Source organism: Morus notabilis, unplaced genomic scaffold (assembly GCF_000414095.1).
Source record: "Morus notabilis unplaced genomic scaffold, ASM41409v2 Scaffold97, whole genome shotgun sequence".
NCBI classification, from domain to species: Eukaryota; Viridiplantae; Streptophyta; class Magnoliopsida; order Rosales; family Moraceae; genus Morus; species Morus notabilis.
In genome coordinates, this window is record NW_010357090.1 from 459,736 (window position 1) to 475,438 (window position 15,703).

Here is a 15,703-nt window from a genome sequence, read left to right on the forward strand (position 1 = left end):
AAGAGTGGCACTCATGAGTTGCGCAAAAAGAGCTTGAGCAAGACGAAAATAAATTCAAAAAACAAATTGATATATATCATTGACTGAGACGACACATGTTTGTTCGTCTTCCTGCGAAATATGACGCATTACTTCTCCTGTACGCATGTCGTTTTATACTTTCTTTTTTGGGAAAAAGTTCAATGTGTCGTCTATTCAGAGGAGAAAAGAAATTAAAGCATGCTGAGCAGCCAGCGCAAAAGCGATCATCAGAGAATGCTTCTTTCTTACAACGACCCAAAGTCTCAGTATAGTGTACATAGCCCTAAACAAAATTGCTAGATTTTTTTTTTTTTATTAATCTGAAAAAAAGGGATTGGTCGAATGGGGATAAGATCTAGATGTTTCAAACAAATTATGTTGTGTGTCGGCAAAGCCACTATTAAAAAAAAAATTATTACATGATTTATGACAATGACATAAAAGGTTATGTTCTACGTCAAGGGCAAGATCGCTTTAGTAATATTTGCTCCTGTATATCTATGCAATATACAGTAATTAGGTGCTCAATTAAGATAAAGATAGAATTCATTAATTTTATTTCTACTTGTATCAAGTGAAAAATATGACCGTGGGGTAGTAACCTTATAATATCACATTGTCATTCATATAGGGGTTTAGGAAATATGAATCGATGGTTTATAAGTAAATTTTAAGTCAAATTCCATCACCAAATAGCGCATTCACGACGCACTCAACACAAGTGTCCGGAAAGTGAAATCCCGATGCTAAAACTAATTGTGTCGCTAGCATATCGCCCTTGTGAATTTCACTGTGTTCTTTAGTGGTGTCGGTGACATTACTTATTTCCGACATGTCAAAGTAGGGTCGTAAGTAATGACATATTTTACAAAGTTTTTTTTGTTTTTTTAGTGAAACGCTTTCTTCTCAAGATATATTTTTTATACATGTATAATGTAGATTTGCATTTGTAATGAACTTGGTCAATCTCATATCTTTATATTGAGGTTAGTTGTTAAAAATTGATCCGTGTTTCACATTTGCCCATGATTCGCAGTGCTCTATCTTTAGGTATGAATACAATTCTTTTTCCACTTGTTTCTTTAACAAGGATAATGAGATGTCAATTGATTTTGGTCGCATCTCTCTTTTTCCTAGTACTCTTCTTTATTTTTTTCGTAACGTTTTCTTTTTTCACCTCTTTGCTTTATCCCTTTAAAGCAAGGACATTGATGAACCGTCCTTTTCTCTATTAAAAAAAGACAGAGAGAGACAACAACAAAACTTAATTATAATTAAATACGCACTAAACGGTTTATTGCATACAACAAAACTTAATCATTCAGTTCTGTTAAGAGGGAGGTGCAATGGTCAAACGTTTCATTGCATGCATGTCTTGGAGAATATATCGCGGACACTTGGAACCTTTATATTTATATTTTATTTTTCTCATTGTATGAGATAATTCTAAATTAGAGGACTAGAGGCATATTTTTCCTGAGTAACTTTCTTCAATTCACAAAGTTTTTTCTATATACTTAATCTAATTCACGAGTTAAATAGAACTAGAGTCCATTTAGTTAACGCATTTGAAATTATAATTTTAATTTTGTTATTGTATTTTTTTTAATAAAAAATTTGAATCAAAAAAGCTTCCACTAATGAATTTTCTTACAAAATTTAAATTTAAAATCAAATTACTAATTTAAACGTATAAACCAAACAAGTAATAAATTATTCCTAAATTACAAGCATAAGCTATAATAAAAGTAACATCGAGTTGCTCTTCCACTGTAAGGTTTTGGTTGGAGTGGACTGGGCTAACCTTGGGCCAAGGAAGTTCCTCGATCTGAACCCAAAATGTGTGGTTTTCCATTGACTTATCCAATTCAAATCCGATCACATGATCGATGAATAAATTTGTTTCGACTAATTCCATAATCTATAATCTATAATCTAATATATAAAAGTGGGATGCTGGATTCTGAACCTTATTTATGACAGATCCGGAGTCTGAACACAAAGTGGCAAATTGTAATGTATATTAAATGAGGAAAAAAAAAAACAAAAACAAATACCTTTTAAAGTATGTGTGAGTCTAAATTTTACTTTTTATTTTTATTTAATATTTTTTTAAATCAAATAACTATATGAGTCAATAAGATATTAATAAAAAATAACGAGTAAAACTTAGACTCATACACTCTAAAAATAATTTCTCATATTTAAATTGAGTATTACTTTTAAAGTCTAGATATTAGTTGTATCACATAAGTACTAGTATTCTTCTAATTCACCCTATAAAGATATAGAATTTATAATCCCAATACATTCTTCTTGGACAAAACTTTAAGAGATTCAAAAACCAAAGGAAAAATCTGGGTGCTACTTAAGTGAGGTTTTATTTTCTTTTTCTTTCTTTAAGGAGTTTTAAAAGGAAATTAACCGTTCACTACTCAAGCAAGTTGTAAGGAGATTATTTTTATCAATTTCTATTGCACGCATACTTTTAAAGAACTGTCATTTTATTCTCTTTTAGTCTTTAATTAATTCATAGTCAAAAGAGATTGAATGGAGAAAAAAGATTCAGGATTGTGTTTTTGAAAGGTTCAAGAATTCCAATAAGATTCAAAGTCCGAAGAAGAAAGAGAATAACAAGTAAAATCGAAAAGTTTTAAAACGCTTTTAATTATCTAGAAATCTATTTGCCAAATAGGTAATAACGTCATTATAGTAAATTTTAAGTACACATATGTTATTATGAAATAGCATTCATCTTATCATCGGTTAAAATTCACACTCATAAAATGGTAGGACTCATTAAATTTGTTTTTATTTATATACTTAACGGGACTCACATCATGTAAATAGAGAAATTTTAAACCTATCAAATAGGAGTGCTCGTGTTATTAACTCAGATATCATGAACCACATGACAGCTTTTTGTGAGGGATAATATTTTAGTAGTTAAAGGGTCCGTTTAGTTTGCTAATTTGAGTTTTTAATTCGAGTTAATATGTGATTTTATATGAGAACTTTTTACTATAGTAAAAAAGTTAGATATGACGGTTTCTAAAAAATTTTACTGTAACAAAACTCAAATTCTAAACTCGAATCGACGAAATGATCAGACCTATAAAAAGCTAACCTCACGCAATATATATTATGAGGAGAATGACTTGTTCTCTGCTCAGTTCCTTTAACAATTTTTTCTTTTTTCCTTAATTCAGCGGGGTTCATGTATGCATAAAATTTTCATAACCTTTCTATACCCCATGTGGCCCTCGAGGCGCCAAACACGATAGATTCCACTTGTGTTTTGTTTTTGTCCATTTTGACGTACTATAATATCATATCAAATAACCTAAATGTTATATCAAATCAATTAAGAATCATGTCAGTTATAGTAATTTAATTAATGTAGTATAATATCATCAAATGGCATGAAAAGACAGAAAAAAATAGAACAGTACAATAATTTAATTGATGTAGTATAATATCATTAAATGGCATGTAGACAGAAAAAATGGAACAATACTGTACGACATCAATAAAATTAACACGGCATCTTAAATAGTTAGTCTTACATAATAAGACTCACAGATAGTATCCACTCACTATTATAGCCCGTTTGTTTGGTTGGAGGATTCGTTTTCTAATTCGAATTATGATTCATGATTTGTTATAGTATTTTTTCTCATAAAAAATACACGTAAATAAAAAATAATTCTAATCTCATTATTCTAATTCATAAACCAAACGAATTATTGCAGATTATATATATAGATATATTGTGAAATCGTGTTCTCTTTATAATATATTTTTTTAATCATGTGTTTTTTAGAAGGCAACACATTTTTTCAATGGTGGGGTGTATAATGAGTATTCTTGTAAAATACTAGTGCCCTCAAAAATATTTTGTGTGAAAAGTAAAAAAAAAAAAAAGAAAAAAAAGGAATATCAATAGACACACTCTATGAAAAATTGGATTCATATTCATGGGAATACATCCTAAATTGCATACTAATAAGTGCATTTTTCTTTTTATAGAAATAGTAACATTAAAGCTAGTTCCTTATGCATTTATTGTTACAATTTCTGAAAAAAAAAAAAATCAGTTATTATGAGTCTTATTTCTTAGAAATTTTACTAATGATTTACCAATTTTTATATGTAGCGACCAAATGGTTAAAAATAATAAAAAAATTAGAGGATAATTTACTAAAATTAAAATTTTAGAAACTTAAAATATCATCATAAACATAATTGTAGGTACGTGTTTTGGAAGTTAGCGGGGAAGGAAGGAAAAATCCCGGTTACAACCAACTTAGGGTGGGGAGGAAGTCAGCAGAAAAAAAAAAAAAAAAAAAAAAAAAAAAAAAAAAAAAAAAAAAAAAGAAGATGAAATAGAACCATTATTTGTATCAAACTTCCAATTTCACGAGCTTCCACTTTTTTTTATTTTTTGTTTTTCCTTAGCAGATCCCATTTCCCGCGCAAACCCAATCTGAGTTGGCCGAGAAAACCATAAACCGTTGACTCTTTCGTTTGGTTTGGTGATGGGTAAGACGCAGCGCTTGGATTTTGCTTCCTCCGGCAGTAACAGAGTCCCTCTTCTGAACAACAAGGAGGTTTGATTGTTTTTCCTTTTCTGTTTTGGAATTTTTGGTGTTGCCCATTATTAATCTTAAATCATGTTTTTTATCTTTCGACAAACTGATTCTTGTTATTTTTGTCTAGGCTAATAATGGTGATGGCCCCGTCACGGACCTTGAGCATGGTGATGCCGTACAGGTGATATCTAATCAATGTTTGATGTTTGATGTTTGATGTTTAATGTTTTGGAGAGGTGTAGTAATTTTATTTATTTTTCTTGGAAAATTCAGGCTGCGAATGTTGGATATTGTCGAATATTGTCACTTGTAAGTAGACGGTTATCATACAAATATTTTTTTCCCCCTTCTTGAGAATAAGATTATGTTTTGATTTGTTTTAAATTTTCCTACTTTTTCAGGCTAAACCTGATGCTGGCAAGATAGTTATTGCCACTATTGCACTGCTGATTGCATCCACAACAAGTATTCTGATAGTATGTTGCTTGGTCTATTGATGATCATCTTTCTCATTCCTTTTTTATCTTTTTTAATTACCCTTATGTTGATCGGAATTTGACCTTTGTTGCTCTTGTATTTTTCCATTTGGATCCAATCACTGGACTCACCTCAACCTTCTGCTTTCCTCTTAGCCTTCCCTCTATTAACATCCGAATTTCGCTGTTCTTCTCCTGCAGCCAAAATTTGGGGGAACGATAATTGACATTGTATCAAGAGAAATAAGAACTCCCGAACAGCAAGCTGAAGCTTGGGAGGCTGTCAAAAACACCATATTGGAAATACTTCTAATTGTTGTTGTTGGGTATGATTTGTTCCATTTTATTTCTTTGAGTTTGGCATGCATTTTTCCAATGTAGTTGCTGTCTTTATGCCATCGTTTGCAATTCTTTTTTTCTTGTTTTTATGTTTGTTGTTTAATCATTAAGCTCATCTAGTGTATTTTCTGCTTTGTACTTTATCTGAAGCTCTTTGTGCACAGCACTCCGAGCGTGGTTGTTTTCTTCTGCTAGTGAAAGAGTCGTTGCTCGTTTGAGAAAAAACTTATTTGCTCACCTTATTCATCAGGTAAGACCCATTAAGTCACAAATTTAAATTCCTAATCCACTAAACTGATTTAGCCTTCTGGTCTTCCTTGTGATATTCAATTCAATAAGAATCTGTATAAATTTGGCATGGTTGATACCAAAATGTTTGAAATAGGAAATAGCCTTCTATGATGTTACTCGGACAGGGGAGCTTCTAAGCAGGCTATCTGAAGACACACAGATAATAAAAAATGCTGCAACTACCAATCTTTCTGAGGCACTGAGAAACGTAACAACTGCGTTTATTGGTATTGGATTTATGTTCTCATCATCTTGGAAGTTAACATGTAAGTTCATTTCATTTTGAGCTAAATTCTTGTGAAGTTGCTTCTGCTGAGGAGAATAGTGCTCATTGCAGTTATTTTCCCTGCTTCCCCTAGTGTTGGCTTTGGTGGTTGTACCTGTTATTTCGGTTGCTGTAAAGAAGTTCGGGCGCTATCTCCGAGAACTTTCACACGCAACTCAAGCCGCAGCTGCAGTAGCTGCCTCAATTGCTGAGGTTTGTAGGCAACAAATGGACTTGTAGTTCTGCGGGTTTCTTCATAAATTTGGGTCTTGAATATCCTAAATCGTGCTTTCAAAATACCATATTTGGTGTTTTTTTGACATAGGATGTCCCTTGAGGCTTGATGATATAATTATGAGTAGAAAATTATGCTAAATTGATTATATGAGGATTTCAGTGGTTTATGTTTTCTGAAAAACACTACTGATGTTTAGGAATCTTTTGGAGCTATCCGAACTGTTCGGTCCTTTGCTCAAGAAGGCCACACGATTTCAAATTACTCAGAAAAAGTTGACGAGACACTGAAGCTTGGACTAAGACAAGCTGTGAGTTTTCTTACCAATCTCTTTCTTGAACTCTGAAGATTCCCTGTGCACAAGTAGTGTGGTATCTGAGCTTCGTTTTCTCTTTTTTGTCTGCCTCAGAGAGTAGTAGGTCTATTTTTCGGAGGGCTAAACGCAGCGTCCATGTTATCTGTTATCGTCGTAGTTATTTATGGAGCATACTTGACGATTACAGGCTCCTTGACTGCAGGAGCTCTTACCTCTTTCATTCTTTATAGCCTTACAGGTACTTGTCTAATTGTTCACATCCTCCCACCTGTACTTATTTTGCAGAAAATATAAACATTTTGGATTTCACTCTCTACCTTAGTTTAGTTCTTTTTGAAGTGTACTTATTTTTAAAGTGCAGAAAGTATAAACATTTTGGATTTCACTCTCTACCTTAGTTTAGTTCTTTTTGAAGAATGAAAAGATCATTCAAAGATTTTGCATTATGCTATAGTAACAAATTAGTCTCGGTAAATCTCTACGTCAACAGTTGGATCCTCAATATCTTCTCTATCGGGGTTGTACACGACTGCGATGAAAGCTGCAGGAGCAAGTAGGAGAGTTTTTCAGCTTCTCGATCGTGTCTCAGCCATGCCACAAGCAGGCAATAAGTGCCCCGCAGGGTCAGTTCCACTATATCTTCTGACCTTTTTTTCTTTCCCCCTTCCTTATTACATGCTATGGTCTTGATTTTCAAAGTTGTACTAAATTTCAGCACACCTTATAAAAGCAGACAAAAAAAATGAGAATAAAGAAAATTAAGAAAATCATACCAAACAATATATAGATATAGATCGAAGAGTCTCGATCTTTAAAGGGAATCCAGCTTCAAGCTTGCTTCTGTTGGCAACCACGATCATGTACATGGCGACAATTTCCTTTCTTCCGAACAGAGGTCGAATCGCAGTTATAAGGCGTATTGTTACCGTCATAGCAGGGTACAGTAGTCGCACGGCCGGCATTTAGAGAGGCGCCGGGATTTGTTGTTTTCTGAGCCAGCACTCGGCTAACGTGGGAGCTGTAGTAGTACTCCAACAACTCTAGCTCCATGTCCTCCGCAATAAGGCACTCCTCCTCTCGGCCAGTAACGCAGCCATTATATGTGTCGTTGCTCTTCACAAGAACCGCCGCTCTGCTGCAGTTTGCGTTTATTAGGATCAGGGCCGCCACAAGCATCAACACGGCTATTGACACCGGAGAATGACGTAATCCTCGCTTGCTTTCGTAAAGTGCCATAATTGCTACCTAGGTTATCTTTCCTCCAAACTCTATTGGCAACTGCTCATAGAGCTATAAAACTAATTTTAATGAGAGGGAAATTTGAGTATAAAAAGCGCATCCTACCGACCATGTAATAATTTAAGTAGGATAATCCTATTGATAATGTTAGTTTTTTAATTTTTAAATTAGATTAAAATTAAATTAAACTAAAAAATATACACAATAGATAATTTTTAAGGCAGATTTAACCTTAAAAATTGAAAATCATCAACACTTTATTTTTTCTGATTTAACAGTAGAAATTCTCAATAATTTATTAAGGTGCGTTGCACAGTTATTCGTCTTTTGCAAAATATGCCGCACCAGCCGGTCATTTTGACCTTGTTTTATTAAAGGAGTGGACCGTACTCGAAGGAAAAAAACCTCGAACCGAGGCGGTTGATGGGGAGCTTGTAGCTTATGGTGCTTTCTTCCCTGCCTATTACGCCTTTTACGATTTTCTTTTTGACCTTGTTTTCCGAAGGAAATCTTCCTTTTTTTCAAAAAGTAGATGAAAAAGTGGACGGGTATTGAATTGTTCTTAGCTTGGCGCGCTACTTTATTCTGTTTAATTTAATTATCACGTTTACTTTTCTTTTCTTTTAGAAAAAAATAAAAAATTGTTGTCCTCACTTTAGAGGAGAAAAGAAACCAATGCTGAGAAGGCAGCATAAAAACGGTCGCACGACACGCACTATTCTTTCTTACTGGACTTGGGTGAGGGATCCAAAGTTTAGAGCAATACACTGTACAAGCTCCTAACTAAAAGGCAGAGTTCTGCGTGGGAAATAAAAATGACACAAAGGTATTTTTAAGGGTGTTCAAACCACCCAAACGCTTAATTCAAATTAAATTGAACTAAATCACTAATTATTTTTAAATTATTAGACAATTTGATCAGTTTTTTAATCTATGTTTTGGACGATTTGGTTAATGGTTTAGACTCTCTAAACCGCTTAATAATCCACATAAAATACGCATAATTTTTTATTTTTAAAAACAATTTCTTTATTTTAATTTTCATTTATTAAAATAGAGGTTTTACAAAAATACACCATATCACATTTTTATTAGTTTGTATTAAAACTTTGAACTGGGAGCTTTTAGGTATTTGTTATTTTTATATTATATTGTAAACTTGAATCTTACATTTTTTATGGATTAACGGTTTTTTAATTTTTATGAATTATTAAACACATCAATAGTCTTAAGCTCAAATAGCCCAAACCGCTTATGAGTGATTTGGTTTGATTTAATTTTTCTTCAAAATAGTTTTAATATTATTTTTAAATTATTTTTTATTTGATCGGTGGTTGCTATTAATAGACCGCCCAAACCGATTGCAACGCTCAGAGATAGAGACGAACAACTATATTAATTGATTGTTAATTATCAAGGGAAAATGTAATCATAATTGCTTAATTTATACTCTCACAATGTCAATCTAGAGGTTTATAAGGAAACACATATTAAAGTCTGTAAGTATTTACATCATATTTGAATCTAAATACATTTCTTTTCAAGATCAGAGATAATTTAGAGTTGTGCAGTAATGGACGTGATTGATCTATCTGATCATCTCTTAATTATAGTTTAGCGTAAGAGTTAAAATGGTAACTTGGCTTCACATTTGCATATGATTCACGCTTCTATCTTTAAGGATGAATGAAATTTCTTTTTCAATTTCTCTCTTTTTACAAGGACGATTAGACAACAATTAATTCTTGTCGCATTAGTGCGACGCATGATCTCTCATTTTCTAACTCTTTTTCATTTTTCCCTTTTTTCTTTTTCCACCCTTTTACTTTATTCCTTTAAAGCTATGGGACCCCAATATCATCAATCAGTGAAGAAGTCTTATACTTTTCCAAAAAAAAAAAAAAGGAAAATCAACTTAATTATTACTTATTAAATGCTTAGTTGGTTTATTTGGATTTGTCTAGACACAAGACAAGCTTATTGTGCATGTTACTTTGAAACGGAGGTGTTCTAATCACATGTTTAATTGCATGTCTTGGAAAATATCATCGGGGGGACATTTTTACGCTCTAATTCCGAAAGTTCATTGACATGAGGGGAAGGATTTAAAAAGAGAATAAAATTATATTATATTTTACTATAATCATAATTAAACAATAAATTCTTTTTTTTTTGTGTGTGTGTGTGAAAATGTACGAAAATAAAGGTGAGGTTAAGTTTTGTAATTAAGCTCACAATTTACATATTATTACCGTATAGAACTTAAAATTCCTCGTGGTTATAATGAAACTAAAAAAGAGATATTCATGTTCTACAATAAGGTACTTTGCATATTTACCTCTTGAATTTGTAAAGTTTTGACAACGTGACCAGTCAAATTCTAACTTTGACTACCTCATTCTATTAGTTTTTTCAAAAAAATAAAAATAAAAAAAAATTTGTAGGATTGAGAGTTTATGTTAGAAATTTTGGTGGAATGTGCTTTTTCGGGCCCGTAACATGGAAGCGTAGAGATCAAAGTGAGATTAATTAAGCATAAAATTCAGAGATTAATGTTTGTGAGATTAATCCAAAAAGAAAAAAAAAATCACAAACTTATAACTCACTACAAACTCACCGAGTCAAAGTGAACCGCTGACCCGGTAACTTCACTTTGCGCAATACATAACAAACGATCAAAGTAGTACAAATGTCCAAACGCAGAAACTCGAACACATTCGAACGACAGTAGCACACATACTCCACTACTAGATCAGCGACTAATAGCTTGTTGTATGATAACATTTTTATTCTTTCTTTTCACAAACCAGCAAATGAAACGAAAAATCATCTACTAGAGAGAAAATTCTTCTTTCACTTCTTGAAAATAAAAAATAAAAAAAAAACTGATACCTGGACATAGTTCTTAAGAAGATTATCCTAACGGGTATTCCATCATATTTTCCGCTCTTACGAATGGCAACCACGCTCATACTTATTCTTACATTTCCCATTTGGTTTAGGTTTTGGAGTGGGGGGGCACTCCTTACCAGATCCATATGAATTACCGTTACCGTTTTTGCAAGGTACATTACTCCCTTTTTCAGCACCTTTACCAGGATGGTCTTGACCAGCGGCCCCAAGCACTCGGGCAACGTGGGAGCTGTACTCCATCAACCACTCCAACTCCAAATCCTCTGCAATGAGACACGCCTCCTCTCGGCCACTAATGCAGCCATAGGTGACGTTGCTCCTCACAAGAACCACTGCTCCGCCGCAGTTTGCATTGATCAGGATTCCGCCCGCCACGAGCATCATGGCGGCCATCATTACTGCTGGAGAATGACGTAATCCTAGCCTGCTTTTGTAAACTGCCATAATTTCTAGCTAGGTTATTTTTCCTCCAAAGTCGACTGGCAATTACTCAGAGCTGTAGACAACTTATAGTGAGAGGAAAAGAGTGATGAGTGGAAAAAAGAGCACTTGAACAAGACCAAAGTAAATAATAAACAATTCATACTGATAATGTTAATAATTTATAAAGATGCATTACCCAGTTGTTCGTGCTCTGCAAAAAATGCCCCACTAGATCACTACTTTGTTCCTTTAATTAGCATGTTGGTTTTTCTTTTGCTTTTGAAAACAATTTAAAATTGATGTTCTCTTTTAGAGCAGAAAAGAAACCAATTTTGAGAAGCCAGCACAAAAGCTGTTCAACGCCACTATACTTCCTTCTTATGGACGGAGCTAGGTACTATTGAGAGGGGGCTGAAGCCCCCATTCACATTTTCGATAATTTTAAAAGGTAGTATGTTTTCTTGCTAAATCAACATGTTAGCCCCCCATAAAATTTGATAAAAACCATTTGATTCCCCCTCAAATCTAAGTACATTTCAAGTAGCACAATAGAAATTGAAGAGAAGCGTTTTAACCCCTCCCAACTCTACATATATTTTATTGAGTTTTCCCAAAGAAAGATAAAAGAAATAAAATTTATCTGAAGAAAGAATTAAATCCCCACTAACAACACATCATGGCTCCGTCACACTCTAGACTTAGTGAGGGATCCACTTTATTAGCTTTATTTGATCATTGTTATTAGCTTATTAGTTAACTTGCTTTGGAATTTCATTTGTTTTCTTGCTTTATTAATTTTAATATCGACCGTTTGGATAAAGTTAGATTTACAATTTTAGTATTTAGCAAAATTAGTAACAAATCCTCGTGGGAACAATCACTTATTCATCATATATTACTTGTTAGGCAACGTGCACTTGCGTTAGAAAATCTAAAACACTGGCCATAAATTTTATATGTTTAGGGCCGGGCTGAGCCGTCCTTCTCTTCTTTAAAGTTAGACCAGTCTAACCCAAACATTTTATTTTTTAAAAAATTTTAAAAATACCTTATAAAATCCGGAACTAGGCCAAGCCGGTCTTAAATTTTTTAAACTTAGAGTCGAGCTAGACCGACCTGAAATTTCCTTTTGGGCTGTCAGACCAGACTGTGCGACCCAAACTTACATCTCTAGATCTATCTCATATCTTAATTATATTTAGCTTAGGGTTTAAAATGGTAACCTGGCTAAACATTTGCAGATGATTCACGCTGCCCTATCTTTATAGGATGAATAGAAGTTCTTTTGCACTAGCTTGTTTCTTGTTACAAGGACGATGAGATAACAATTGCTTTTTGTGGCATTAGTGCAGTGCATCTCTCATTTTCTAACTCTTCTTTCTTTTCCCACCGTTTTCTTTTTCCACCTTTTTCGCTTTATTCCTTAAGCTAAAGAACAATAATTTCATCAATGAGTGAAGAAGTAGTGGGAGTGAGATCCGACGGTAGGATCTTCAATAAACATTTTTATAGCTAGGGAGCTCTTTGCAATGTTCCGGGGAGTATACTAACACCGTTCGCGGTTCCTCTCCTCTTTGGATTTCATTTTCAGCCCAAAACAAAATTTGAAGAAGTTTATTCTTTTCTTTAAACAATAAATCAGCGTAATTATTAATTATTGAATGCTAAACAGGTTATCTGGGTTTCGTTAGACCCATGACAAGCTTATTTGCAATTTACTTATGTTTGGTAGATAAAAGGAAATAGAATTGTAGGCATTTAATGCTCATTTGACATGAGGGGAAGGATCTACAAAGAAAATTCAATTATAATTTAAACAGTAAAAGGTCATTTGTGAAAATGAATGGAAATAAAGGGGAGATTAATTTTTGTAATTTGTCAAGTCAAATTATGCAGGAATTGGACTTAAAACCCCACCTACAAGAATAATAGACTATATGATGATGACCGGTTTAAAGGGCACTTTAAGTAGTTAGCAAAATTTTAATGGTATAGTTTAAATATAACAAAATTTTCAAAATATTACAAAAAAAAATGATATCATTAGAATGACGACTATGTAATGACATAGTATAAAATATGATATTATTATGATAGTGACTATATCATTTTTGTTATATTTATAATATTTTGAAAATTTTGTTAAATTTCAAATTATGGTATGAAATTTTATCATGTCCTGTAATTATCACACTTTTTTTTTTCGAAAACGTGTTGCAAGCCCTTGAATGGAACTTTAATTGTTATGGTCTCGTTTATTTCATGGAGTCGAATTTTAAGTTTTAGGTTCTAATAATTAAAAGCTCTCAGAAAATATCATATCAAACGTTTTTTACTACAGATAAAAACTCTAAAAAAATATCACATCTCAACTTAAATTAAAAACTCAAATTCGCGTAGCGAACTAGATTTATATAAATAACATTTTATTCAGTGGGAAAAAAAAGCCCTTGATTGGAAAAACGCGCGACAGTGGGACTTCATTAGCGGGAACAGATGGCCCAATATTAGAGGAAAATTTTTAAAAAGCAAAAAATTAAAAAGAATTAAAAACTGCAAAGACCACGATCCCCCGTCGCCCTGTTCTTAGTCTCTCCATTTTCTCTCTCTCAATTGCTCTATCTGAAGTCTGAACCAGAAGACTTAAACAATTACAACCCCAACGATCATCCTCCACACGCTTGATTCCAATCCAGAGTCAGATCTGAGTAAAAATCGTTTAGTCATAACAAGGGTCTTTGTTGTCTGAGTTACATTCTTTTTTTATTTCACGTCGTTTTCTTCTGATTTAGGGCGCAACACATTCTCTCAAAATAGAACAAAAGGAAATACGAAGGTTGGTAGATTTCTTGTCTCCATTGGGTTTCTCTCCTTGTTTAATTTTTTTTTTTCCCCCTGCTGTGAACAAACTAAGAAGCAACCTTATTCCTATGTTAAGATCGCCTCACGCACTTTCAAGTCTTTTTTTTTTTTTTTTTTTCCTTTCAATACCTTCAAATTTTACTCGGATATCCGGGTATTCAAGTTTCAAGAGGCAAAAACAGAAATCAATATTAAGCAAGTATTTTCGTTTGTTGGTGAATATTAAAACTTCTCGTTCTTTCTTGCCTATATTACTTTATGTCATAGTTTCGCTCTGTGCGTGATCAATTTTGTCAGATATTCAACACATTTGCATTATTTATTCGATTTTCCATGTGATACTGATATACAATAATCTAACATCCAGAATTGTACCCACAAAGTACTGAAAAAGGGAACATGATGCTCATTACAAACTTGCAAATTACAACAAACTCACCTCGTCAAGTGACCAATAATTTGCAATTACTGCCACTGACTCGGTAACATACTTGCGAGATAACAAAGTAACACACAAACTCGAATTTATGCAAAGTATCACAGTCGTACTAGCACGTGTTGACTACTAGAGAAGTGGACTAATGACCATAAATAATACAATAAAATTTTTATTTTTTGTTTTCATATAAGCTAGCGAAGTGAAACGAAAAAACATCTTCTCCGGAGAAAATCTTTCTTTCACTTTGTGAGAAAAATAAAATAAAAAATAAAAAAAGAAAAACCGATACCTGGACATAGACATAGAGAATTGATCCTAATGGGAACTAGGAGTACGATCATACATATCTCTGCAATTCGCACCTTTCTTTTTATTTTCTTTGGGGTTGCAATCATATCTCTTACCTTTGCCATCATAGCAAGGTATATTACTCCCTTTTCCAGTGCCTATAGTAGGATCTTGTGGACCAGCGGCCCCAAGCACTCTGGCAACGTGGGAGCTGTACTCCATCAACCCCTCCAACTCCAAATCCTCCGCAATGAGACACGCCTCCTCTCGGCCACTAATGCAGCCATAGGTGACGTTGCTCCTCACAAGAACCACTGCTCCGCCGCAGTTTGCATTGATCAGGATTACGGCCGCCACGAGCATCATCGCGGCCATCATTACTGCCGGAGAATGACGTAATCCTCGCCTGCTTTTGTAAACTGCCATAATATCTAACTAGGTTAATGTTTTTCTCCAAGTCACTCAGCTATTGGCAAGTACTCGTAGAGCTAGAGTTTACCACCTACTTATAATAGTGAGAGGGAAAGATTGGCACTCATGAGCCACGGAAAAAGAACGCTTGAGCAGGACCAACATAAATTCAAAAACAAATTGATATATCATTGACTGAGACGACACATGTTTGTTCGTCTTCCTGCAAAATATGCCACATTACTTATCCTGTACGCATGTCGTTTTTTTACTTTCTTTTCACCGCTGTCGTATCCCTCAACTAAAATGTCGATGCTGTCGGCTTCCCCTACCTCTGCCGCATAGTTCTCGACTTCTCTTAGGATGGGGTCGTCGTCCGTTAAGGAGGATGTCCACGAGGCCTCAACGGCAGAAGAGAATCTGGCTTTACAATAGATAATGAAGAGGGCCCCTCTCGACAGTAAGATGGTTTAGAAGGCATTGTTCTGATATAACAAAAAGGAAGGGATGATATGAGGAGCTAAGTTAAAAACCTAAGTTGAGAGGGGGAGGACAATCTACGACAACGATGATTGCTTAAAAGATTGCTAAAG

The 15,703-nt window shown here is 33.9% G+C and overlaps 2 protein-coding genes across 4 annotated transcripts; one reads left to right on the forward strand and one right to left on the reverse strand.

Annotated features, from left to right (window-relative positions):
* The first annotated feature begins 4,309 nt into the window (after nt 1-4,309).
* Nucleotides 4,310-7,228, forward strand: LOC21398881 (ABC transporter B family member 27). Of its 2 annotated transcripts, none has more exons than XM_010089023.2 (11): nt 4,310-4,631; nt 4,741-4,794; nt 4,887-4,922; nt 5,015-5,089; nt 5,291-5,415; nt 5,579-5,678; nt 5,814-5,985; nt 6,079-6,197; nt 6,419-6,529; nt 6,629-6,773; nt 7,026-7,228. In XM_010089023.2, the coding sequence occupies exons 1-11, from the start codon at nt 4,560-4,562 to the stop codon at nt 7,223-7,225; spliced, it is 1,209 nt and encodes a 402-aa protein (XP_010087325.1). In that variant the 5' UTR covers nt 4,310-4,559; the 3' UTR covers nt 7,226-7,228. The 2 variants fall into 2 exon arrangements, with proteins under 2 accessions (XP_010087325.1, XP_024020010.1); XM_024164242.1 differs by having other exon boundaries at nt 7,001-7,168.
* A 3,148-nt stretch (nt 7,229-10,376) lies between these two features.
* LOC112091217 lies at nt 10,377-11,439 on the reverse strand. 2 transcript variants are annotated; one of them, XM_024164252.1, is made up of 2 exons: nt 11,307-11,439; nt 10,377-11,183 (listed from the first exon to the last, which is right to left on the reverse strand). In XM_024164252.1, exon 2 carries the CDS (start codon nt 11,129-11,131, stop codon nt 10,724-10,726), a length of 408 nt encoding a protein of 135 aa, XP_024020020.1. In that variant the 5' UTR covers nt 11,132-11,183; nt 11,307-11,439; the 3' UTR covers nt 10,377-10,723. The 2 variants fall into 2 exon arrangements, with proteins under 2 accessions (XP_024020020.1, XP_024020029.1); XM_024164261.1 differs by having other exon boundaries at nt 10,377-11,193.
* Nucleotides 11,440-15,703: the final 4,264 nt, after the last annotated feature.

Coding starts and splice junctions, on each gene's coding strand:
- LOC21398881 (XM_010089023.2), top strand. CDS start 4,560: ATGGGTAAGACGCAGCGCTTGGATTTTGCTTCCTCCGGCAGTAACAGA. Junction 4,632..4,740: donor CTCTTCTGAACAACAAGGAG/GTTTGATTGTTT, acceptor ATTTTTGTCTAG/GCTAATAATGGTGATGGCCC. Junction 5,416..5,578: donor CTTCTAATTGTTGTTGTTGG/GTATGATTTGTT, acceptor CTTTATCTGAAG/CTCTTTGTGCACAGCACTCC.
- LOC112091217 (XM_024164252.1), bottom strand. CDS start 11,131: ATGGCAGTTTACAAAAGCAGGCTAGGATTACGTCATTCTCCAGCAGTA.